Consider the following 27,646-nt stretch of genomic DNA (forward strand, 5'->3'; position numbering starts at 1 on the left):
ACCATACAGGTGTTTACAAAAGATTACACAAAGGTAAGCAGTCACAGCAGCCAGACAGATGAGGGGCCACACAAGGTTGGGCTGTGGGCTGGCTGCAGGGCCACCAATTGGACAGCACTGATCTAAACTGTAGAAAAAAAAACTGACCGCAGGAAGAAAAACTTGTTTAAAAGCTGAAGTTACACTTCCCATTGGCTATTATGGCATCTTAGCAGGCTGCGACTTATATCGATTAAATGCTGTAAAAAAAAAACGCTATCTGCATGAATCTTGGTGAACTGAAAAGTACTGATATTTGGTAAGAATGGTAATATATACTGATAGCTTCAAATTTGCATGGAGAGAAGGTTTAATTAATTCATAACTGACTGGTAGACTTACACTGATAAATAGATGAAAAAAATAATATTTAAAGTCCCTTTTTAGTACATTATTCAGCATACAATACACAGCTCAATGTAAACATTAAAATGTAAAACACTTTATTTTTCATACAAAAATGTAATATTTCTTAAAACAAAAAGCCAGTAAAGTTGACATCACTCAGCAATTTTCTTTCTTCAGCTTCCCCAGGGAGGAACACAGAGACAAACACTACATATATGGATGCCTATGCAAATGTCTATGCTTTGTGGCAGTGATTTCCAATGGGTGCCATGACCAAGGTGATATTATCATAGACATTTTGCAGGGACAGTCCTTGCATTTTGTCTTTGTTTTGCTGCTGGGATTAATGACTTAAATAAAACAAAAATTAAATGCGCGTCTTTATAAACTTGCCAGGCTCGCCGCTTAAACTATCTATTCCCGTCTTCTTTCTCTCTTCCTTACTTTCTTTTTCTCTAAACTGCTGTTATTAAAATGTTAAAGCTCTAAATAAAAACTTATTAAAAAAAAAATACAATAAAAAATCAGTGTCTCTCATTGGCTCTTTAGCCATAAGTACCCTTTACCCTTTAGCCATAAGTACTCTTACCATTTATAACCATGTATGTGTCGTGACTGTGGTCATGACTTCTGTTGGGATAATTTAGGATCAAGTTCCCAAATTGGAAAGGCTGGCCCCATATAATTTGTTTTGAAGGGGGTATTGCCTGAATGCTAGTGTTATGTAGGTATATAGTGCTACCATGAATAGAGCTACCATGAATACCTCTGAAACCATTAGCAGGGTGACTTTTATAATAATGTTTTCAGTTATCTGTAACCATGTTGAAAGCTAAGTCAGCAGATCACCTTTTGCCTCCACCTGCGTTTTGTACTCAGGCTAAGGAAAGCAAATCCGCTTTCACATGTTCTTTTTTTTTTTGAGTCCTACTGAGAGGAACAGCATCAGCCTGTTTAGCGATAATTGGAGCAGATATCTGTGAAAAAGTGCATACATTTGCATTTCAGCGCCAATATCCACTCCGTGTAGCTCCATACAGGCCATGCCGGCCAGTGGAACTACAGGAAGGTGTGCATGGCAGTGGATCTGTGTTCCTCAGCCACAGGAGGAGGAAAGTGGATGATCTGCTTATGTGCACTTGGCCTATAAGAGGGCCTACCCAGAAAAAAAGAGGAGAATAAGCACAAGAAATCTGAAATTAAAGCAGGTGTTATTCAACAGATATCCAGCAAATATTTAATGTAGAAAAAGTAGTTTTTGGTATTTTCAGGCAGTGCTCTGGTTAATGAAAAAGTTAGACCAACTATAGAGACGCTGTTCTCTGCAAGGTGGCTGGCGCCTTCACCGAACCCTTGTACAATAATATCATTTTGTCTCCTCTTCTCCACGGCTGTGAAATCGCTTGGCCACTGCTGTAATGAGGGCGGCTCCTTTTCCGCTCCCATCTTCCGACAACATAAATGTTACATCGCACTGCGGAGACAGCTTTTTCACTGTTTCTTGAAGAATCCTTGAGAAACTAATGCAAAGGAAATAGGGTATGACCATATAAAACCTTTTACCTACAAAATATGTTGTATTTGATTTACTAAATACCAATCAGATTTACAGGACCCCACCCTCTATTCATTATTTTCTAATCTACCAACTCACACCTTTGACAATCCTGACTTATAAAAGGCAGTGCTGGAGAGAATAGGGCCATGCAGAAAATACAAGAAAGCTGGGGCTCACAGCTCTCCAGCCTGAAATTTAAACTGTTATCTGGTTGACACTGACCCTAGCAACTATAGAATGGTTATAACAATAGACTGGGAGATAGGTAATAGAATGGAAAACAAGTATTAAATAATAATTACAAAGGAGTCTGGCCATTAACTGATCCAGGTTTTTACTTGCCAGTGATTTTTGAATTCAGGGAACCAGACATCATTTCAGATTGCAGTTGACAGAGAGGTAGAATGTAGGCAAATTAACTACATTAGTTCCCCTTAAATAAGTTTCACTTGAAAACCTATTAGGAGCCAAAGGGGAGTGAGTAGAGTATTTGGCTTTACGGGTGAAGACACGGAGCTACTAGTAGCAGCTATTATAATGACTACTAAAATAGACAAAGCTGATAATTTACTGACAATTGTCTCTAAGTGTGTTTTAGCAGAGTAAGCTCTCAGTATTGTCTATGGCAGGGTATTTTCTGGCGTTTAGTGGCCAAGAAAAAGTAGCTGCTACTAAGTAGCTCCATGTGTCTTCACCCTAAGAGGTAGCAGAAGGTTCACATTGTGTGACAAAACTGTGGGTCTGGCTTCCCTGGAGCTTGGTAGTGGCAGGGACATAGAATGAAGGTAGTTTAGGCTGATGGGGGATAACTTTTTGTCCTACATACACCTGAAAGCCCAGCTTATAAAGGTGACATATGGAGTGGAAACTTATCTTCTTGGAAATGTGGCTGAATGACTGATGCTCCAATGTTGTACAACCTAGTTAGAAACTAAGGGGGAGGGCAGAAGAAATGCTGAACTTCCAAGGTAGGTTTGAACTAAAAAAAAGTCATATAACCACTGCTTTAAGGCATAAAGGGGTTGTAGCTATGAACACCATAATGCACATGAGATGAACTAAATCTTACTGAGGATGTAGTTTGTACAGTGTCCCATCTACACCAACAGTGACCTTCAGATGCTCCAGATCCCGATTCTCTCTGATTTTATCCACAACAGCTGCCAAACCAGCACCACAGAGCTTGGCTGCTCTCGTTGACACGGCCCCACAAACTTCTTTCACAATTATACTGTCATCACATGTACTGTCTAAACCAAGCTGCTGCAAGATCTTTCTGACCTGAAGAAGTGCCAAGCGATCACTGTGCAAGAAAGGGAATAATGATTAAAATTTAGCATAAATATATTTTAAACTACATAATATTTTCATATTACAACATGCTTCTATGATGTGCCCAGTTATGGGTGTATTTATCAGCCAGGACCTGCTATGATGTTTTACTGGACCTGTACCTCGCACCAGATTTTATTATTCAGTACAAGGCTCAGAGCACATTCAAACCACAGGCAAATGCACGCATTACTTTTGTGCTTATGCCCACTGCTATTATCCTATGCTTTGTCTACTAGTCTTTAGAACCCAGCCCCCAACCAGCCTCTGTGTATCCTCATAGGAACTCAGGTGGATCAATAACTGGCTGTGTATTCTGACTTCCATCTGTGTGCCACTGCACATGAAATGCAAATCAATGGAAGTCATGAAAAACTATTGTATGTTTAATGGCAATTTCAAAATACAAATAACTTTAGGGAAAAATTTGTGGGACATAAATTTACTTTTTTCTGTGTAACTTATTTTTATATTTCAGTGGTGGTTTGATAATATATAACAAATATAACATGTGGTTTGAAAAAACAGATCAATGTGTTTGTCAGTACATTAATCAGTCTCCATTTGGATGTGGCATGGTGTAACCTTTGCAGATTATACATGATTAGAAGGATGTTTAATTAAACTGACCTGCTTTTCCCCAATACATACTGTCTATAATAATGCATAATTTGCATTTTAAATATATACTTATATATAAGTCTTTTTCTGTATAATTCACATACATGGGGGAACCATTGTGACCAGATACCTTCCCATTCAGTTGGCTTCATGTTGTCAGACTCATTTTTTCTACTCGGTATTCAATGCATTGCCTTTCTGCAGGGCTCACACAGCACTCAGTGACTGGATAATATATAGCCACAGAGCCAATGAGAAAGTAACCTAGGAATCCTGCAGAAAGGTGGCTGGTATACCAAGTATTAAATAGAATAGTAGACCACCAAAAAGAAGTTCTTATAATGAAAATATACTGGCCTTTTTAATAGAACTAGCACTATGGCATAATTTAGCTATAAAGGCCAGACTGTAGGGCCCATTTGCTTCATGGACCTATTCACAGCAGCTGCCGTTAGTTGTCACTGGGTAACAGGCAGAGAGTAGAAAAAGAAGGGTAGGATAATGGGACCAAGAAGACTATTTTCATGAAAAGGGAGATATAGCAAAAGCAATGTGGGGGGGGGCACCAGTAATTAAGTAGGAGAGGAGAACAGGCAGAAGGGGGAAAAGTTTACCATAATGGAAAAACGTGATTAAAATAAATTAAATAGCATAAAAAGGAGGAGGTGAAGGTAGAAGGAAATATATAGAACAGTAGATTGGAAATGTGGAAGACAATGTAGGAATGGAGAGAAGCGCATAAAACAAATAAAAGCATGTAAGAGGGGGAAAAAGTGAGAATTAGCAGTGGAGAGTGGAGCAATAGAAGGGACAGAATAGATGTAAATGGAGAAGGGTTATTGGCTGACAGCAGAAGACAGAAGAAAATGGGCAGTGTATATGTCTTATGTGCAACTCACTTGTATGAAGCAAAAAAATTGTGTTTAATTCAATGTTTCGGCTTAGACTTCAGGACACGCGGTCCCGAAGACGGCTTGAGTCTAAGCCCAAACATTGAATTGAACACCATTTTTTTGCTTCATACAAGTCCTGTGAGTGCGGTTTGCTTGTGCTTACTATATATATATTGGTATATATTGTATATTCATGTGCTGTGGTCTTTTTGATACTTCCAAATGCACCTCAAGTAACATTATTTACTACAATAAGGTTTAAAACTATTATCTTACAATCAACGCCAAATTTACAATTTCACCACCTAGGGGCCAACCCCATTCACCGCCCCTGATCTGCTTTTGGTAACAGCAAAACTACTCTGTAAATGTGCTAAAACTTCACCTTTCAATTTGGGACAAAAATTTTGTTTCAAATATTCCTTTGGTCCTCAGTCTTTCTGAAATCTGTCCACGAAACAGTAGGCCACACTTTGTTAGATCAATCAGAATCTGCCTTACTATCTCCCCCAGGTACATTCCACTTGTCATCTTCTCATATCTGCAAGAAAAGAGATGATTCCAGTAGCAGAGCATACAAGGATACAAATAATGCACTTTTTCTAATCTAATTGAAATCCATATGGGTTGAAATAAAACTTGGTCTTTTCTGTTAGTTTGTGCTATGCTTAATATGTGCAATCCATTGGCCATTGCTTTAGGCATTTTTGTAAGATGGAGACTCTGGTTGATGTATCAGTGAGGCTGACTGTATATAAGTGTAGGTAGGTAGGCTATGTTTGGTAGCACAACACCTCTGTTTAGTGTACGTTCAGCTCATAATGATGTTTGTTTGGAAGTTGCCACATAAGACATATACACTTTGTGTGTAAGTGTAGGGAATGTGAAGGAAGTAACCTTCCCTACTTTGTAGTGTTGTCTATATCGTGGGAGAGGGTTGTGTTCCTATGGGCACAAGGAATTGTATGGGGTTCAGCCTTTTTGGACTCCACTCTATGGTGGGGGTGGATGTACTGTCAGCCTAGAGCCTCAGTAAGGAAAATCTAGAACACTAATATAGACCAAACACCTTAAAGGAAGTTTGGGGGATGGATCCTGTGAATGAAGACTTCTAGATAGCAGGAACCCTCTGTTATAAAAAAACTCTAGATGTTGTGAGTCTGAACAGTAGCGTACCTTTTAAGCACTGCCCCCCCCCCCCCCCCCTGCAAAACCATCCACGGAGGGGCCCAGTGCAAACAGTCTCTCCACATCGGCTGGTGATGGGGGATTACAATACAGTAGACCCAGTGGTCTGGGCCCCCACATCCCCTGGCTCACTGCTGTATTTGGGGGGGGGGGGTCATATACAATGGGGTCTGCTGAATATGTAGTTATGCCACTGAGCCTGAGCTATTTAGAAGAGATTTGGGGTCCACCAAGGAGATTATAGGGTGGGCTTGTTTCCCAGTGACACCCACCAGACATTATGGATTCAAGAGGGTAGGACTCATGGAGAGTGAGCAAAATCTATTTGCGACACATTGTTAGATCCTAGTATGCAGGGGCAGGTACGTGTAAGTATCTATAATGTGATTATGATGTGCCACAAATATTTTGTGCACAAGTGAAGTACCCTGTCTCAGTAACTTAGTTTTCCAATAAATCTACTATTCCTGCTTAAAAACCACTGGCACCCAAAATTCTGAATGAAAGTGTATGTGAGATAGTTAAAGTTCAGCTTGTAGATCCCACTCCTCTAGTAAAGAATAGTAAAGACTGCAGCTCTGCATAATAATAAGAAAACTACAACAATACAGTAATGTTAAGGGGTATTTTAAAACAAATTTGATCATCTCACCAAGACACTGGGGGACATACTGTAAAGAAAAGAACTTCCAATTTTATGAAGTTGAGAGAGTTACCTCTGCTTCCCTGGATTCAATGATTTTTCATCTACATCAATATCATATTTTGTTTGAATATCAGCCAGGCAGCCGTTGTCTCCAAAGCCTCCCCACTCTGTGTTGATGCACATTTTACCTTCATCTCCATCCACTATTTCAATATTCTTCATTTCTTCCATGTAACAGACATTGCTTCCAGTCCCTGAATAAGAGAAGACTCTGCATTTATCTTCAACATCACATAAACCCAGCCTGCTGTATATACATATTTACGTTATGTAGAATGTTTTGACAAGAGGAGTAACAAAAGAGGAAGCAGATCCTTTGACTGATGGGGGACGCAGCAGGTATAGGGTCCCAGTAGAGCACCAATAAGCACTTTCATGAAAAATGTTTCCAAAGATTAAGGAAACCCTAAAATGATTTTGCTTTGGGGACCAGTGAGTGGCATAACTATAAAGCAGGCCAGACATGTAATGATCCACTCGTTTAACAACAACAGTAATGCATGCCAATAGGGCATAGTCAGGAAGGCCTGTCTGAGAGCTCTGTATAACATATTGTGTATGTATTGTAACTTCTAATTACGCCTAGGGTTGCCACCTTTTGTCAATGTTCCAATGTACCAGCCAGGGTGAGGGGCAAGTCTGTAACGTCAAAGCGGGGTTGTGAAATAAGTGGGGGCAGGGCATGATGTTGGTGGCCTGCATTTAAGGGGAAATAGAGAGCAAGGTGGGTTAGAAATAGAGCTGGAAGAGGGTATAGGAGGTGGGATGGGTGGGGGGGAGGGATCAGAGGCAGGTCAGGGGACAAGTTATTACAAGTTTTATATTTTAAATTCACCAGTAACTACATTGTCTATCACTATTTGTAATACCAGCCCATTTCTACCCACATTTTTTGCATTATATGTTATTTTCAAGATCCCATTAACCAATCAGAGAGAAATAAGTGGGAAGGGGATGCACATGAAAAAGCAGCTCAACCCTAAAGTGCTCATTGATTATGCAGCATGCAAATGTGCGCTGATCGATAAACACTTCAGAGCTTTATGTACATCCCTCCCTTCCTCTGCAACTATCATGTTGCATAACTAATTCTGTACATTTGCTAAGACCAAACACATTTGATCTAATGCAGGGATCCCCAACCTTTTATACCCGTGAGCAACATTCAAATGGAAAAAGTGTTGGGGAGCAACACAAGCATGAAAAAAAAGGTTCCTGGAGGTGCAAATAAGAGCTATAATTGGCTACTTAATAGCCCCTATGTGGACTGGCAGCCTACAGAAGGCTCTGTTTGGCATTATACTTGGTTTCTATGCAACCAAAACTTGCCTACAAGCCAGGAATTCAAAAATGGGCACCTACTTTGGGGCCACTGGGAGCAACATCCAAGGGGTTGGGGAGCAACATGTTGCTCACGAGCCACTGGTTGGGGAACACTGATCTAATACAAGGCAGTTGTTCCACATTTCCAGAAAATAAGGCTACAGCGACTGTAGCTTATTAGACATTCATCCAGAGTTCACTATTACTGTATAGACTAGAAATGGCTGATTTCAGTCTGGGATTGGTACTAAACTGAATGACACTTTTTTCTGTTGTATTAATTAAATGCTATAAAAAGCACCAGGCCACTATCTGCAAGGAGTTTGTATGATCTCCACATGTCTGCATGGGTCTCCTCCAGGTACTCTGGTTTCCTCCCACACTCCAAAAACATACAGGCAGGCTAACTGGCTTCTGAATAAACTGACCAAAGTGTGTGTGAATATGATAGGGACCTTAGACTGTAAGTTCTTCTGGGGCAGTGAATGATGAATACTTTCTATAAAGCCCTGCGGATATGTATTGGCACTATATAAATAACAGGAAATAATAATACTGAAGCTCATAAAGTCACCTGTTGTAAAGCAAACATCTGATTGGTTGATATAAGTTACTAGACCTTTTTTTGGCAAGACCAAAGCCCAAGCTAGGACGGCAGGACTTCAGGGGCGGCATGCTGCCCAGCTGTGTTTGAATTGGGTCTGGAGCACAGGGGAAGTGCAGAAGACCTGTGCACCAATCCCCAGTGCTCAATATGTCACAACAGAAATTTGTATATGCCCACGCAAGTAGGGGAGGGGTGACACGATGAGACAGGGGCCTAGGGGTGCCCAATATCCGGACCTACATAAGGCTTGATACTGAATCAGCTTTTCTACTATAAGGTGGGGGAACATCTCACCTCTGTCAGAACCCCTGCACTCCTTGGTACAGTTACATTTTTATACATTATAAAAAAGGTTTTCAGCTGGTTAAGTAAAATTTTACTATAGCCTTTGCTGACAATAAGCCCATGATATTGGTGTGCTCCTTTAATAAGGAGATATAAAATACAGAATTAATTGCGCCTGCTTCAGACTGGTGCAGATAGGATAGTGAATAGCTGGCATTTTTGTGCATGTTATGTCTGCAATGTAAGTGGGAGGATAAATGCGGGATTTGGCCAAGATTCAGCCTTTTTCAGCAGGATTTGGCTGAATTCATGCCTCGTTGAACTGATTCTTTAAAATTATGTGACTTTTTGTCAAATAAACACGGAATTAGGATTCAGATTCGGTTCGGTATTCACCCTAATCTTTTGCAAAGGATTCAGGGTTTAGACAGATCCTAAAATTGTGGATTTGATGCAGCCCTAGTCACTAAGCACAAATGCCAGTTTTTATAAGCAGAATGCGTTTAAACACACTGTATATTGCACTTGATGTACCAAACCTGATAAAACCATCACAACCCAGGCAATGCACACATATACAGTAGTGCAGGTAAATGCAACCAATGGCTTTCAACTGATGGGAGATACATTACCTGCAATAAGACCAATTTCACAATTAGGGTCTTCATATCCACATGTCATCATGGTGCCCACAGTGTCATTGACAATTGCTACAATATCCAAGTCAAATTCCTAAAATTGAAAAGAAAAATACAACAGCAAAGGTATGTTTATTAATGAAGTATGAAGGAATGTGCACAGGGTTGGTCTAGACTAGAACCTTTGGCCACCTAAGGTAGCAGAGCCTGCCCACCCCATGCTGAAACTTGCCTTATCTTATCTCTTCTACAGTAAAGATGGCCATACATGTTACAATTACGATCTTTTCCTGCAACCATTGGTCGCAAGAAAGATCGTTCCTACCCTCCACTAACCTTCAGGGCTGAATCATCAGATATGGAGGTAGAATTCTACCCCTACCTGATGATTCAGCCCTTTAATAGCCCCCGATCAAAATCTTTTGTCCTGCCCGATCAACAAGATGACCGATATCCAAGGCTTTTCAATATCGGTCGTCTTGCCGATCCACCGTATGTGCCCCGATTATCATACAAAACCTTCATACGATATTTCATACGATAATAGGGGTGCATGTATGGCCAGCTTAAGGCTATCTAGGAATCAAGTAGGAAGTTGGACAGGCACTCTGGAATTCCAAAGAAGTAGAATTACTGCTCAGGTATTGAGTAAAAGCAAGGTAATATTATTTAAATAATGCACATAAATGCTATGAAACTATGTGCATTACTTAAATAAAATTACCTTGCTTTTATGCAATACCTGAGCAGCAATTCTACTTCTTTGGGATTCCGGAGTGCCTGTCCAACTTCCTACTTGATTTCTAGATAGCCTTAAGCTGGCCATACATGCACCCCTATTATTGTATGAAATATCGTATGAAGGTTTTGTACTATTCCTATGTGGCTCCCCTATGCTGACGGTCTGGGGCTTGAGCACCTGGACCAACCATGTACAATGGGTAAGCGTTTTTCTACTATAAATGCTTAGATCTGTATATTTCTCAAGATTTATTGCCAGCTTAAGGCTATGTCTTTTCCAGAAAATCACAATGTGGCAGAGATAATAAAATCACAGATCTGTAGGGCCCCCAAGCCCCTACCCTGTGCATTAGGGAGGTGAGCAAGTGACCCATAATCCTATACTTTTCTTGGGGAAGTAGGGAATTCAATAAATATGAGGATCAGCAGTGATCACTAAAAAAAAACCCCACAGCTAGGGGAAGCATTGTAGCCTGGGGGTTTCATAAATGAACAGATCAGCCCCTAATGTAAGTTTCATAAAACTAAAATGTATCCTTATCAATACCTATGAATGCAACAATTTAGGACCACAGGGCAGAGGGCCAAAATAGTAAGAAAACAAATCTCCAGCCCTTCCTAAGGGCACTCACCACCTTAAAACTATAACAAAGCCTGATAACGACAACCTTAGTTTAAAGGGTTGGTTTACTTTCAACTGCAACTTTATAACTGATCTTCATTTTTTATAGTTTTGGTTTTATTTGCTGTTTTCTTCTGACTCTTTAATATGGGGGCTCACTGACCCGAGCAGCCAAAAAACTATTGCTCCTTTAAGCTACAGTTTTATGGTTACTGTTCGTTTTTATTCCTTATTCTTCTATTCGGCACCTCTCCTATTCATATTCCAATCTCTCATTCAAACCCCTGCCTCGTTGTTAGGGTAATTTGAACTCTATTAACCAGAAAGCTGCTGAAATTCCAAACTGGGGAGCTGCTGAACAAAAACCAAAATCATTTAAAAACTACAAATAATAATAAAAGAATACCAACTGCAAATAGCCTTAGAATATCACCCTGTACATTATACTAAAAGTTAGTTTCAAGGTGAACAACTCCTATAAATAATAGAAGAACAGGCAAAACTAAGAGTTTAGCTTTATGTCACTCACATTCCTTCTTTTAATTGCTTCTCTTAGCATATCAACAACATCTTGACCTTCACAATCAGTAGCTTTAAATCCTTTTGTCCATCCAACTAGAGTTCCCTGTGAAACAGAAACGGTAGAGGTTTGGGTTCCAGTTGGGTGCTGACATTTGTTTCCCCACACTAAGGGCTGTGGCAGACGGGGAGACTAGTCGCCCGCGACAAAATCTCCCTTGGCGCGGGCAACTAGTCTCCCCTAAATACCATCCCACCAGCCTATATAATTTCTTGCTGATACAGGTTACAGTCACAGCTTTTTCTGATTTTTGTAGGAATGTTGAATAATGGATAAAGGAACACAATACAAATTAAAGAATTAAAGAAGATCTGACCATATTAAATTTTAGCAGATTATCTGTTACTATCACTGGTATGTTATATAGTAATTCAGATTACCAAGAAGAGGGTACAGTGCATATTGGTGCCATTACCTTATCAATTCGTTCTTGCTTGCAAGGAAAGGAGAATGTGAATCCCAGTGGTAAAGGAGCACCTTTAATTCCCATGTAGTCTAGAAATTCAGCAATACATTCTACAATGTGGTCAAAGAGCTAGAAGACAACAGAGATTTAAAAAAACAAAGATGACAAACAAATACAGACATATGAGAAACTGTCATCACATAAATACCCCCATTTTATATAATACCATGCTCAAGCTTTAAAGGGGACCTGTCACCCACACATAAACGCTGTATAATAAAAGTCCTTTGCAAATTAAACATGAAACTTGCATTTTAAATCGGAGCAATCAGTCATATATTGCCTGCCCCGGCTCTATGCCTGATTGACAGCTCAGATTTATAATTACAATTACTTTTGCATTCCACTGAGCATTTCCTAGATACGGCATACACAAGATTTCACTGGAATTTTGCAAAAACAGAAGTAATGAATCAAAATATACTTCAGCCTTTCAGTCCCCCACAGGAACATTTGTCAGGAGAGAGAGCATGGATATGTTTTTGCTCACTCCTGACGAAGGTCCCTGTGGGGGACCGAAATGTTGAGGTATATATATATATATATATATATATATATATATATATATATATATATATATATATATATATATATATATATATATATATATATATATATATATATATATATATATATATATATATATATATATATATATATATATAAAGTACTTACATACTAATACACAGAAACTATACACACATTTGTGTACATGCATTAGTGTGGAAATATATAAGTACTAAAAAAAGTTAGACCCTCCCCCTGTCTTCCTACAAAAATAAAAGTCTCTTTTAATAACAATGCTTTTTGAAATTCCAGGTTACCTCTTCACCTGTTCCTTGCATGATTTCCAGGGGAATTGCAAAGATCTTGTTGTACATTCTCACATATTTTCTCCGTCCGCTTCGTATTTTCACAAGTAGGACTCGGAAATTCGTTCCTCCGAGATCGAGGGCCAAGAACTTTCCCCATTCTGCAATAGAGATTTTTCTTCATTGAAAGGCACTGGGATACCAGTAAAAGTTATATGACAATAACTATCAATATAAAGCATGTATAATGGGAGACCGTGGGTTATGTACGTATAAAACCAAATTACCACTGGTGTGGCAGTGAACCACAGTACATTTAGGGAGAAGTGGATGTTTGATTACGAATGTCAATTAATATAGGGAGTGTTTTATTTGTGTATATTTACCTGTTCCATCTGGAGTACCATACACAAACGTTGGCAGCATTTTCACTGTTGCTGAACCATGAGTTTCTTTCATCAGTCCATTTTTAAGTTCTATCATCATTCTCTCTTTAATGTCAAAGAGGTTTTCATTAGAGAGCTGCAGCAAGGCCAGAATCTCATCGATTTGCTTGTGCTGGGACAGTAATCTACATGCCACCGCGGTGACCATAGCAGCGCCTTTGCCACTGCCACTTTCTGAGAGTAGAAATCGTACGTCACAGTTGGGTACAAGTCTTCTTACAACTTTGTGTAACCGCTTAGCATATCTGGAAAAGGTTTGATAAATTAAAATGTATACTGTAGCCAAAGCACAAATTAAAGTTTTTTTTCTTTAAAATATATGTAACCACTATTTGGCTGTATTTACAGACCAGACCAATTAGATAGGCTTCAGAACATGGGGTACATAGGACTCTAACACACAAGATGGGCTTTCATTAGGTGGAAATATCCAAGATGTGTAGTGCAACTACAATTCACTTATGCTGTGTGCAAAGCAATTGAAAGAAGGGGTGCCAGAAGGTTATTTTGTGGTAAAACAGAACATAACTTATTTGTCCAAGACAAATGATCCGCAGGTTTATACAATACTCTCTCAGAGGAATAAGCAGGTATAGGCACAGAAGGTAAAAAGGTATGGTGTCCACCATTTTATCCCACCTCAATGGAGTGCGGGCAGGGTAAAGACAACCAAACAGCACAGCACCACTGTGGGGAGTATATGTATACTCAGCATGTATACCTTAGCAATCAAGGATCCCAGCCGACTATGGATCAGGGATTGGAACTGACCTGATACCTGTGTCTTAACTGCGGTCCTATACTAAGGCAACAGTGCCTGTAGGGAAGAGTACTTCCAGCTAATCTCTCCTGGCTGGAGCTGAAACTGCTCTTTCTAATTAGACTAATAATTTCACTTTCCCAGAAAGTGCTTTTAAAGGTATTATCCTGCTCTTACTAATCCTCATTCACGGTTCCCTGTTCCCCAACTTCGCTAAAGTTAAGGTGGCCATACATGCTAAGATCCGCTCGCTTGGTGAGGTCACCAAGCAAGCAGATCTACTCCCGATATCCCCACCTATGGTTGGGCGATATCAGGCTAATTTGGTTGTTTGGCCCTAGGGCCAAGCAATCGAATTAGAACGACGGGTATAGGCGTCCGCCGGATTAGTCGGATCGGGACCCCATTGGCAACTAATTTTAATATTAATTTGACCACTCCCTTTTCCTAAGCCAGTGTAGGGCAAGCAGAGTATGGAACACACAGGGAGTGTAGGGAAGCAGAGTATGGCTAACATGAGCCTAGGATAATAGTAAGTGGGTGTGTATGCTGCTATTCCTTTATCTTTTAGGCTTTCTGTAAAGAGGAAGCCAGGATTCATAATCTCATAGGTTACTCAGGCATGCTATCTGTGGGCAGGATTTTTCTAGTACTTAGCACAGATTCCAACATGACAGAAAGATAATCATATAACTTACTGAGGATGTGTTTTATAAACAGTTCCATCCATCCCTACTGTAGTCCTCATCCTCTCCAATTTCTTATTCTCCCTAAGTCGCTCAAGGATCGCAGCAAGAGCAGCTGCGCACAGATTGGCTGACCGAAATGAAACGATGGTGCAAACATGCTGAACAGCTATACAGTCTTCTTCTGCCGGCTCCAACTCAAGTTCAGTTAATATCTGATTTGTGTTATACAGCCCTTCCTTGTACCTGTTTTGGAAAACAAAAGGGAAGTAGATTATATATTAGAATTACCCATAATACCATGATACCGAAATAACCTTTAGGTGGCTACTATTACTATATGTTATCATAGTTATAGTTATAGACATGTGATTATAAATATCACTATATATGAGTCAAGCGTAATTAACTTTGATTAACATATTATTTTAATCAGTTTGTTTTTATTTGAAAATCACTGATATTCAATTTTATTTCATTTGTGTTAAATAAACTAGTCTGCACTGGGCCCCTCCACAGAATAATCTTGGAAAGGGGCCCGGCGGACAGAGACTCCTAACTGGCCCCCTGTCATGTCCCTTACCCAACTGTGTCCCTAGCGTCCCAGCTACCTGTCTGCAGGTAGGAGAGTGGCTGGGGAGTGGGGTTTACACCTATAGAGGGAGCAAACCCCATAGTGTTAGTGACCTCAATCTTGCAGTTTATGTGTGCATTCCCCTCTGCAAGCAATGCTAGCATATAGGAACAGGTCACTGTACGTAGGAATGGTGCATTAATGCAAGCTAAGGCTTACTAAAACATTGTGTTTAAAGAATTTGTATCCCAACCTATGCTGCATTTTTAAATGTTTGTCACAGAATATATTTAAAAAACTGTGAAACACAACATACATATATTAATATATGCACATTAAAAAGCCCATGTGTAAGTATTACCGTATAACCCAATCTTACTTTTCTATGGCAGCTACGTGACTTGTTGCAATGGAACCCTTTGTACGTAGAGCATTAGAAATCTTCCCACCAAACAGAAGGCCTTTCTTTGCCATCTTTAAGAGAACCAGTCTGACAAGTTCTCCCATGTACAGACCACTGATCATCTTCTCAAACCTAGTAGAAATAGAGATGTTACTTGAACAAATGCTGAAGGTACCACAATTCTTATGTCTTTGTTATAATAACTATGTTTATTAATAGGGTTATGAAAGTCATTATTACTTGCTTCCACTACAAGAGTATGCAGTGTCATCTAGTCTTTCTTGTAAATAAATAAGCAGCTGCCTGCAGAGCAGAAGGCTCAGTAGGTTGAACTCCAACTTAAAAATTACTAAAAGTATATCCAACAATTTACTCTTCTAGAACATTCCAATCCTGACAGATGTAGTGCTTCAAAAGAATGGAAAACCAGACTTTCCATATTGGGAAATGAACTTTACTCTGATTAGAATATCCCAGAGCTAAAGAGCTTTGCCACTATAGATCAACACCATAAAGACACCAGTGGTCTAAATGTTTAGTAAATCACTATCTGACCTCTACTGGTGATATCAACAGAATGTGCAAATCAAAAGAAGGTGGACATGAAGTTATAGTACACAACCTGCTGCAACAACTTTGGGCTGGACAAGTAAGCCCTATGCATGAGGTACAGGCATGAAACCAGTTATTCAGAATGCTCAGGACCTGGGGTTTTCCGCAGAAGGGGTCTTTCTATAATTTGGATCTCCATACCTTAAGGGGCACATTTACTAATCCAAGAATCCGAATCACGAATGGGAAAAAATTGTATTGGAAACGAAAATTTCAGAAGATCGCAAATATCACGAAAATGCTTTCGAAAAAATCGTATTAGTCACGATAATATCGTATTGGCGATCCGAAAGTCACAAAATTTTCGTACCGAACAATTGTAAACAATGGTAAAACCTTTCCGATTTTTTCGTGCAAACGTCGGAAAAAGTCGTGCGCCGTACGAAAAAGTCGTGCGGACGCCCGAAAAAGTCGGCGAAAATACGCTCGGAGCGTTCGCATGAACGCTCGAGCATTTGTGCTTTTGTAAATGTGCCCCTAAGTGTATTAAAAATCATTTAAAAGTAAAAAACTCAAAAAGGATTATTTATATCTTTGTTGGGATCAAGTACAAAGCACTGTTCTATTATTGCAGAGTGAAAGGAAATCATTTTTGTGCATGTGAGTTAATTAATTAAAATGAGAGATGATCCTCCAGTAATGAGTTTTCTGGGGTTTTATGAGGTTTTTACATAACAAATCTCAAACATCATAGCAAAAAAACACAAACTTTTCAATCAAAAGAATCTTAACAGTTCTACCGAAAAAAAAATGTCCACATAAAGTGAGTCAAAAAAGGCTTAATTGAGTTTAATCATTATTTTTTTTATGATGAAAAAAATCTTGAATTTGAAAATTGATAAATTGCTCCCTCCCTATGAATGCTACAATAAACTTTGGTTTCCACAGCCTTCCAAAATTACTCTACTTGAGTAAATAAATAAGCAAAAAGGGAGAAAATTGTGCATGACTACAGGGTAAACAAACCAAAGTGGTGATTTAAAGTGGTCACAAAGTTTGAGTCAAAAATGTTTACAGGGTAACCCTTTTGAAATAAAAAATAACAAAAGTGGTATAAAGGTGATACATTTATTGGCTAACTAAGATAATCATAGCAAGCTTTCAGAACATTTTAGTTCCTTTTTATTGTGACTTTTTATTGTGAGACATCACTCAATGATCCCGCCAATAAAATTAAAACTGTTAATACTGTTAGTCAGGCTGAATGAGGAAGAATGACTTTGCTGAGTATTTGTGGGTAATGCATTTTTTAAATAAAAGCCAATGGGGTAATTTATAAACACTGGGCAAAGTTGCACCTGGTTGGTGACAACCAATCAGAAGTTTTCTTTCATTGTTCTACCTGCAACTGGCTGGAAAAATCTAATTGCTATGGGTTACTGCCGAGGTGCAAATTTGCCCAGTGTTTATAAATGAGTCCTAATGTGTCTATAGACTTATTTTAGACATGTACACATGATTAATGACATTTATGTCACACTCTGCAATTTTTATTTTTTTACAGTTACTACTTACAGTTGTTTCCCAGGGTTTAGTGATCCTAAATCTATTTCTTCATCAAACTCTGTCCTGATATCATCCAAGAGACCATCATCTCCAAAAGCACCCCATTCTGTGTTTATGCACATTCTTCCCTCATCTCCTTCAACAAAGTCAATATTGCTCAGGTTTTCCATATAGCAGGCATTGGTTCCAGTTCCTACAATAGCAGGGAGTTCCATTTGGTCAAAAGTGCTAACAAATACAGCAGTTTGAAAAGCCAAAATTATATTTCACAAACAGTTTCATATATATATTTTTTTTTTACTAGTGATCTAAGTAAAAATACTAACAGCAGGAGCAGAAATCATACAATCAAATGGTCAGTGCCATAGGCTAAAATGTAAATATTATATTGGCATTAACCATTTGATTGTATGATAACAGCAATAGCAATTGCTTGTTTTGTCTGGGGTGACATACTGTATGTCTGTTACAGATTTCCCCATCCAACAAACAGATTCCAAAAATTTGGAGTGCCCTACTACTAAGCAGAAAAATGGTATTGACTAAACCTGTAACAAAGTGCTAGTTTTAGAAAGAAACTGAAATGAAATATGGAGAATTTAAAAGATTTGTAAAACATGTTGTGCCTTTTAATTTTTCACTAGAGGAGTGGTAGAAGACTTTTAAATATAATGCACCTGAAACAAGTTCAGTTACATACCTACAATAACACCAACTTCACACAACTGGTCATCATATCCGCATGTCATCATTGTACCCACAGTGTCATTAACAAGTGCCAGAACATCCACATTTGCACACTGATGGGAGACAAAATATGCAACAAATCAGAAAAGCTCTCTCTATTCTGTATGATTCTGCTGGTAGAGGGTATCAAGCAGGAGAACTGACTTACATGATGCTAAATGATACCTATCTATTGGCATCTGCTGTTCACTGAGTATCTCCCATTCCAATCAATGACCATTAAATTCTTTTAAGGCGAAGGACCCACAGAGCAGTTAGTTGCCCGCGATAGCTGGGATCTATCGTGGGCGACTAACCACTCCAAAATGGCTTTCCACAAGCAACAATAGGAGTCACCAGTGGAAAGCATTTTGGATCACTTTCGTATACCGAATTGGCACAAAGTTTCTGCCTGCAGGCAACTTTGCACAACTTCGGAAAACCGAAGCAATGCAAAGGGCTTTCCACCAGTGACTCCTATTGTTGCCGATGGAAAGCCATTTCAGAGCAGTTAGTTGTCCTTGATAACAGAGATCTATCGCGGGCTACTGAACCGCTCCGTGGGTCCTTAGCCTAAAGGTGGCCACGCATGTGGCGATTTGCGATCTTTTGTGCGACCATCGGTTCGTTCCAATAGGATTTCTACCTCCTTCTGCCGATTCAGCCCTGAAGGCAGATTTTGCTCAGGTGCCTTCAAAATCTTTTAACAAGGCCAATCGGCGAGTCGACCAATATCAGCAGCCTCCTGTGATATCGGTCGACTCGCCGACTTGCCATACACGCACCGAATATCGCACGAATGAGGTTTCGTGTATGGCCAGCTTAAGGGGGAAGACACACAGAGCTACTAGTAGCAATTACAAAATAGTCAATGCTGATAATTTACTGATAATTGTCTCTACATGTGTTTTAGCAGAGGCAATTCTCAGTATTGTGTATGGCGGGGTGTTTTCTGGCATTTAGTAGCCATGAAAAAGTAGCTGCTATTAAGTTGCTCTGTCACATTTGTCCCACGATAAGGTGGTTTGGTCCATCCTATTTCAGACTGACTACAACAATAGGACCAAATCTGATTACTGATACTGTTATATTAAAGTCTAATAGCTGAAAATGATTTGAGCCCAACAAAGAGAAATGGTCTTCCATTTTGTTAAAAATGATTAAACTTGGTGAGCTAGTTGTTTTGAGTGTGGACAACTTTAAAAAGTGTAAACAGAAAACCATAATGATCAAAAAGAAATGGAAAGCTGAAGAGTAAAATCCTCTGCATGACATATTAATATTGCAAAATATTAAATATGTATTAAATGTGATGAGTAGGATAGAGGACAAGGATTGTTTGTACTATGACAGGCAGCGTCCTACTACTCTAATATAATATTATAAGGCTACAAGTATAGATCTGAGACAGGCCTGGATTGGCAGACTGTTGATTCAGGCAAATTCTAGAAGGGCCGCTATAAGATGCAATACGCAGTCGCCATTTCTTGGGGCTGTTTTGGGGGGGCTGTTTGGGCCTCTGTGTACTTTAAAATACCAGGGCCTATTCTGTATCTAAGTCGGGACCTGCTTAGAGAAATGCAGCCAGTGTGATATATTTAGACTTTATGAAGGGATTTGATACTTAGAGACCTAATGTGTCCTAGGAGTGAATCTGTGCTATCTGTGCATGGATAAATAACTAACTGAAGGTCAGAGAACAAAGACTTTTTGTGAGCATTTATATATTGCCTGCGTAGAATAGTTTCTCAGCATTTGGTTACCAAAAGGATATTATAGAAACTGAACCAGTTCTTTAAAGGATAACAAAGGAGTTAGGGAACTAATAAAGAAAGGCTTGTCAGATTAAGTTTGTTTTCAATAGAAAGAGGCTTTTTAGTGGAAATCATTAAATGGGAATATGTTTTGCAGTCTAAAAAAACCTAGTGCCCATGTGATCTGAGACCCATAGTTTCAATTGGGTTGTCACCTTTTGCAAATGTCAAAACATGCCAGCGCCACACCAGAGTTCTGGGTTCAGACTGACTAACACCAGTGATGGCACAGGGGCTGACGGGTGACATCAGAGGTGCTGGCGATGATGTCAGGGGCAGGGTTATAACATGGCAATCAGTGATTGGCCAGTTATCACTGTGAATCTAAATAAGTCCTGCCTGGTTTCCCTAATTTGAAAAACCAGGCAGGGAGTATATTTATCTGTGTCTTTCAGATGAGTGAAAGTTAAAGATAAGTATTTGATAAATACACTTCTAAAAATGCCATAAGAAGTGGGTGAAATTTTCTGTGATGAGCTCTAATTTCACATTTTGATAAATTTGCCCTCAAATATCATACATAGAAACATACAAACTTGTTTCCTGATGGCATCTCTGTCTGTTATTGGAGGAAGGAAGAATCAAGGATCTTTCTGCTAAGGACGTTCAATACTCTCAGTATTGGAGTTGTATTGGTGGGTAATGCAGTGCATATAAGAACATAATAGCTAGTTTCGGTTTCTGAAGACTTTGCCTAACTTCAACTGCCTCATTGTGATCAGAAATCTGATGGAACTCCTTCGCACACTTGCTTCTATGTGACCACATGGATGTTGTTTAACATGGCAAATATGTATTGGTGGCAACCAAACTATCAAAAACTTACCTGTTTTTTCTGCAAGGTGCTGCGCAATACATTAACAACATCGGAGCCTTGAACCCCTCTTGCTTTAAACTCTTTTGTCCATGAAATAAGTACCCCCTTCAAAAAATAACAGCAAAAGTCAAAAGAGAAATGCTGTAGTTGAGTAAGTCTTACAAGCAAATTGCGTGATCATGTGACAGAGCTGAAAGATGGGAGGCTTGGAAACCCAGTGGGACATATTTATACAGGTGTGTGAAAATATTTTACACTGAAAAACATTTTAAGAATTGGAGATGTTTATGGTTGCCACCTGGCGGCTTTAACCCCGGACAGCCCAGTTTTCAGAAGGCTGTCCAGGTCAAAACCTCCTGCCTGGTTTCCCAAATTAGGAAAACTGGGCAGGACTCATGGACATTGACGTGGCGATTGGGCAGTCGCCGTTTGCCATGTCATAGCCCCGGCCAGGTCTCTTCCCCGCCCAGTGGTGTCACAGCCCCGCCTCTTCCCCACCCCCCATGACATCACACCCGCCCTTTGCCCGGCGAAGAAAGCCAGCAGAGGTGGCAACCCTAGAGATGCTATGACTCTGGCAAATGGAGCTATAGCTCTATTAACAAATCATTCCTTAGATGTACAGTATTAAATGTGTTAATATTTGTTAATATTTTTTTAATCCGCTGTTTATCTATCTATCTGTTGGGTAACGCTTACAGGGGAGTTGTGTCTGTTGGGTATAATAAGGTACTATATTGCATACGTAGGCAACTCTCTTACCTCATCCAGTTTAGTCTGCTTACAAGGAAATGAGAATGTAAATCCCAGTGGAAGGTTTTCTTTTATCTGTCTTTTCTTTATAAAGTCCTCCAGGCAGTCAGCAACATAGTCAAAAAGCTGAGTTAAAAAAGTCAATACATATTAAACAATTTAAGGAAGAGGATGTAAACAATCCCACCCAAAGCATTAAGATTCTGAATAGTGCAGCCAAAGGGCAGTCATTTAATAGATGGTAATAGGGTTTTTTCCTTATTAATTTATCTGAACAATGCAATATTATGACTTGTAAATACAAACAGAATGCACCTAGAACAAACTATTGCCTGTCTTGTCCTCTTGTAGCAGAGCTACTCTACTATAGGTACCTACTATAGCTACTCTACTATAGGTACTATAGGTACCTACGTACAGCCGTATGTGCAAGTAAAGCTTTAGCTACCTTTTCATGAGAGTACTACTATACTGGTCCCATCAAACAGGAGCCATAAAAACTGTACTTAGCAGGATATCTTTCATAAAATAATTACAGAAGCTATGTTGCATGCATTTTTCTTCTTAATTGTTTAAGCAGTAAGATCTCTTCTAATTTACCTCTCATATTGATGTCTGCAATAAAGTTAACTCACAGAACACAGGGGCCATTTTCTCCAGATGCACGTGCTAGAGCATTATGGGATGCAAAAGCAGGCCCGTAGGGCTCATTCAAAAATAGAAAATAACATTTAGGACACATTCAATACATTCATACAAACATTCAGAATTCAGGGTCAGGGACTGGCCCGGTGGGACACTGGGAAAAAAACCCAGTGGGACCTGGTCCTATTCGGCACCCCACCAGGAAGCATCAGCGCTTTTTATTGAGCTTCTAGTGCTACCATGCATATTCATTGGAAAATGAATTGTAGTTTTATTAGTAATCAATAAAAAAGATAAAGGATAAAAAGTAACAATAACATTTTAGCTTATCAAAGAAATTGTTTTTGGGTTGCCGGGGTCTGAGACCCCAATTTGAAAGCTGGGAAGAGGCAGAAGAGAAATGCAAATAATGCAAAATCTATAAAAACCAAGACCAATTGCAAGGTTGCAAGGAAGGACATCCTGCAAGATACTAAAAAAACAATGTAAAGGTGAACCAGTCCTTTAAACAAACCTTGTAGTATGTTATAGACATATTATTAGCTTATTGCTTTCTGGTTGTCAGCGTCACCTCTCTCGGAAACAAAAAAATAGATTTTACATTTAAACAGGGAAGACCACATGATGTATGTCTTAATTACAAGAGAGAGAGACCATACTTACTTCTGCCCCACTTCCTGTCATGGTTTCATTGGGCATGGGGTAGTACTGACTGTCCATCTGCACCTTCTGCTTTCCATTTTCAGACACTTTCACCCTCAAAACACGGAAATTTGAGCCTCCAAGATCAAGAGCCAGAAAATCGCCCTTTTCTGTGGATATAATGAAGTTTTTTTTTTTAGAAAAATATGGAGAAAATGCTGTTTCTGCGCAGCCCTAAAACTATAGTCGCAATGATATTGAGTACATGCACAGCGGTGGAACTAAGTTTAGCGTTTAGAGCTTAATACACCCACATTCTATTTACTCCTATGGGATTTTCCTTATTAAAAATTCTAACAAACTCATTTCCACAAATGTCTGTCATTTATTGAAAAATCTGAACTGAGAAAGCATGTGCGGGAAAAGCCACGAATGCTTAGAATTTTTTTTTCGCATGATAATTGACTTTTTTTGAATTGTTGCACAAAAACCAACATCAAAATTCCGAAAACCTCTAAAGTTCAGAAGCAAAGAAAGATCTTTCAGGGAAGGGAAGGGACATCTGCCATTGACTTCTTCATGATCTCCACAAGTTTATGATGGCAAATTGTCAGATTCGGAATTGTTGCAGTATTTTTGCAAGTGGCCAACTACATTGGATAAAACTAAGCTATGAATCAGCCCCAATGCTCCAATATACATTTTGGCCCGAAATCAGCTCTGTGCACCTGCAGCCGGACAGACAAAATGGCCTGGGTGCAGGCATGTGGAGCAGGCACGTGGTAAGGAGCTTAGAGGCAGATTCTGCAGGCTGAGAATGAGCCCCATGTGGCCATAGCCTAAAAGTAGTCAAAAGGAAGGCCAGCATAGTAAGTTACACAAGAAGTCTTCTTACCAGAACCATCGGGAGTAGATCTGACATGGGTCGACAACATTTTCAATGATGCAGTTGGGTTTGTGTCCTTTTTCAGGCCTTTTTCCATTTCATTTCGGAAGCGACCCATTATATCTAGTAGCGTTTCATCTGACAAACGCATGTGGTACAAGAAACGATCAACCTGATCATGGAAGTAAATACAAATATACTTTACTGGATAAAATACATGAACTGGGGATGATGCAATGCTAAGCTAAAGGGGATACAGGACACAATAAGTCATATTTAATCAAATCTAAAATGTTAGTCTATAAATAGTTTTGGTTTATTAGTATAATGGCATAATGCTACTGTGCAGCTTCCTATAGTCAACATGTCTGTGGTTCTTAGATTACAATTACATATTTAGCCCACTTTCACTCACACTTCAAAGGTTAACAGTAAGGCTGCAGCATCCCCTTATCACTAACCCAATTGGCTCCCTCCCTTAGGAATTTGCTTTGGCTCCTGAGCATGCCCAGTTCTTCTCGGCTCAGATTATTAAACATGCCCTCCAGTCTAGAAGCCAATGAAGAGATGTAATAGAAACTCTGTTCTAGTGGTCTGCTCCTTTTTTTTTTTTTTTTTTTTTAACCATCACAGTGCTCAATCCAAGCAGGACTTTTTATCAAAGTAAGTTCTGCCTCTGTAAGCCTGCATTTCCATTGCATGAATGTTACAGCACGCGGGCTGTTTACAAATGTAATTGTCACTGATGTGTGAGAGGGAAAATGGCCACCTGGTAATTGCTGCTATTTGTTTTAGGAAAATGTGAAAAGTTCTCAACCCGAACCTGAGCACGACCCGCAAGTGATGTGCCAAGGTCAGTCCAAACCCGACAGACCTGTGGGTTCTGCAGGTATCAGCCTGGCCCGCACATTACTATTTGGCCTGATACCCCAGGCCAGTGCACCCATTAGAAGATAACTCCCGGGGTACCTACGACCCGGTGATTCTTTCTATTCTTCTGCCTTCACGGTGCTTGCGCATGAGCAGAAGAGTGAGAAACAAGAAAGTTATTTTTTTCAATCTTCTGCGTATGCAGCAGTCCCAGGTTTCCAAAGACGAGTGAAGGAAGAGGATCGCTCACTTGCAGGTACCCTGGGTTGGTGCAGTTTTCTCCTAACAGAAACAACCAGCCCAGGGTATAAGGTAAGCGATTACAATCACGGGGTGGTGTCACCATTGATGGTGTTTCCTTCTTTTAAACAACTACTTATATGTTTCCTGTGTCACCAATACAGTGTACTGTACTGAGCAAACATACCAACAGCAGCTATTAAAGGGCACTTATTACAAATAGTAAACAAATCAGATTCGATTAAAGAAAACAGTTCTATTGGGCAAGAATTTTTTATATATAAAACAAAAAAGCTACGGCACACATTCTGGAACTAGTGCAAAGATTTGCTGATCATATAATAAAATCATCTTTCCACCACTGATGCTCATTTACTTAAATGCTGCCACAATACAAAATTATCACTTTGTTGCTGGCCGCCATATTTCTAGCAATTAGGTGACCCAGTCAGAATCAAAGAGAACTGCTGCCTGTTATCTTTGTACCAGGGTTGGAATGAAAAGCTCCCTCATAAAGCACTGACAGGTTGGGATGTTGGCGCTGTTGACAGTTCATGCAAATGAAAAGTCTGGAGTAGTCGATACATAAACTTCTTGCACTCCTTGCAAAACATCATCTTCCTGCCATATTTCTACTTCTGGATATAGTAGTCAAATTGATGTTGGAAGACAGAGGTGCAGTGAGCCACAGTAGCCCTCCATTCCCTCACATGACCTATTCAGTATGAATGAACTAACTTCAGGATTCTGCAGAATCCCTGCAAGATCTAGAATTTATTCAATCAAATCCAAACCCTTTGGGGGTATTAAACTTTACAACAATAGTATAATCTGGGCAAAACCCACCATCACATTTTGACACAAAAATGCAACCTCAAATTTGTATCAATTTCCCCCTCAGTGCCAAATGATAAAATACATGCCAGTCAGTACAAATTGCTCTCTGCAACATGAAATATTGGAGAAGAAATAGGACAATGCCTAAAATAGCCAAAAGTAGCTCAATAGGAAAAAACATTGTTTCCTTTTTAGGTAATGAAAGTAACTTTAACAGTTTGCCTTTGTTATGTATGGGCTACCAAAATAGAACAGACATAAAATAGAAAAAAACATCATTAGAATAGAAAAAGAGAATAGAGCAGAAAAAGCACCAGCTAGCATTACGTTTACACTACTGTATATGTAAATAAACGAGTAGTACAGCTATGGGCTCTATTCAGGGCCATATTTATTTATAGGCAAACAAGGGCCTGTCCTAGGGTAGCAGCCTTAGTGGGGGGCCCTTGGGCGCCTATATAATCAATAAACTTTTTAAAACTTTAAAAACCTTCCCTGTTTCATTCCCCCGCCCCCCCCCCCACCCGCGATGTCCTTTGGAAGCAACGTCACTTATCTGGGGGCGTACTTCCCTGTGAGCACCATGCCTTAAGGCTTCTGAGTTAAAACGAATATTAAAAATACCCAATAGCGTTGTTTTGCTACCAACATGGATTCATTCAGCTAAGTTACAATCATTACAAGCTACCGTTTTATTATTACATAGGAAAGGGGAAATGAGCCAAAACAAAGTCTGATTTCATTCATTAAGAACAGCACCGGACTTCTTATACGGGTTCCCCAAAACTGCCCCCATACGTTGCTGTGCCCCCCCCCCCTTGAGGCAAGCGCTCATGCGCGGACTTTTAACTTCACATACGGAGACGTGATGAGAGGTCCCCATTGCTCCGTATGGGAGCAAAATGTAAATTTGTGCCACCCTAAGCCAGGGCTTTTGTGGCCTCTCCACAAATTCTGGCCTGATTAAGAAACTCTTGGAAACAGCATTACTGTATTTCACAACTTTCTGGATAATGAATCTGGAAGAATGTATACATTACCTGTAATATAATTTTGTACATTATCCCAGGCCTTAACATAAAGTAATATTCAGAACTAGCATATATTTCTACCTCTGGATTAATTAGTTACCCTTTGCATCACAGCTCTCTCTCCATATGCCATTTCTAAACTGAAGGGGATGTTTGTAATGAAATCACTACACTCACCTTTTTAATCTGATCTTCTTTTAATTTAGTGAAGAAAAAGGATACCAAATGCACAGCAAACATTTTCCAAATATTGGTCTGGGGTCCTTGTTGCAGAGAGAAAAACAATCACACCCAACAAAACATTAAAAGGATAATATCTCTTCTGAACAAGATTAGGCGGAAGACATGAATCCAGGGGATGTGAGCAAATGAAGATTGGTTTAAATGCAAAGACAAGAGCTGCACTGATTCACTAGGCTGGTTCAATCATTAACATCCTGCCTTCCTGGCTAAGTTTTATTGCAGGTTGCTGCACATTGGCTGAGCTGTCAGGATAAATCATTTGCTCAAATTCATTTGGTTTCACCTACCTGAAACTCAGTTCCTCAGCTGTAATGGGCAGTTGCCTTACCTACAACAGGCCCATGAATAAAACTCACCCAGTGTCTAATTGGTTGGGACACCACGGATCCATGGGGT

The 27,646-nt window shown here is 39.6% G+C and overlaps 1 protein-coding gene across 1 annotated transcript; it reads right to left on the minus strand.

Moving 5' to 3' along the window:
- Nucleotides 1-459: 459 nt before the first annotated feature.
- LOC100493823 (hexokinase HKDC1) lies at nt 460-27,453 on the minus strand. The gene is made up of 18 exons (XM_002936858.5): nt 27,185-27,453; nt 24,039-24,201; nt 23,165-23,313; nt 21,866-21,982; nt 21,113-21,208; nt 18,447-18,546; nt 17,756-17,939; nt 15,605-15,760; nt 14,664-14,897; nt 13,146-13,450; nt 12,772-12,920; nt 11,897-12,016; nt 11,431-11,526; nt 9,533-9,632; nt 6,696-6,879; nt 5,177-5,332; nt 3,015-3,248; nt 460-1,907 (listed from the first exon to the last, which is right to left on the minus strand). The coding sequence occupies exons 1-18, from the start codon at nt 27,245-27,247 to the stop codon at nt 1,754-1,756; spliced, it is 2,760 nt and encodes a 919-aa protein (XP_002936904.3). The 5' UTR covers nt 27,248-27,453; the 3' UTR covers nt 460-1,753.
- Nucleotides 27,454-27,646: the final 193 nt, after the last annotated feature.

The sequence above is a fragment of the Xenopus tropicalis genome, chromosome 7, assembly GCF_000004195.4.
Source record: "Xenopus tropicalis strain Nigerian chromosome 7, UCB_Xtro_10.0, whole genome shotgun sequence".
In the NCBI taxonomy this organism is placed as follows: Eukaryota; Metazoa; Chordata; class Amphibia; order Anura; family Pipidae; genus Xenopus; species Xenopus tropicalis.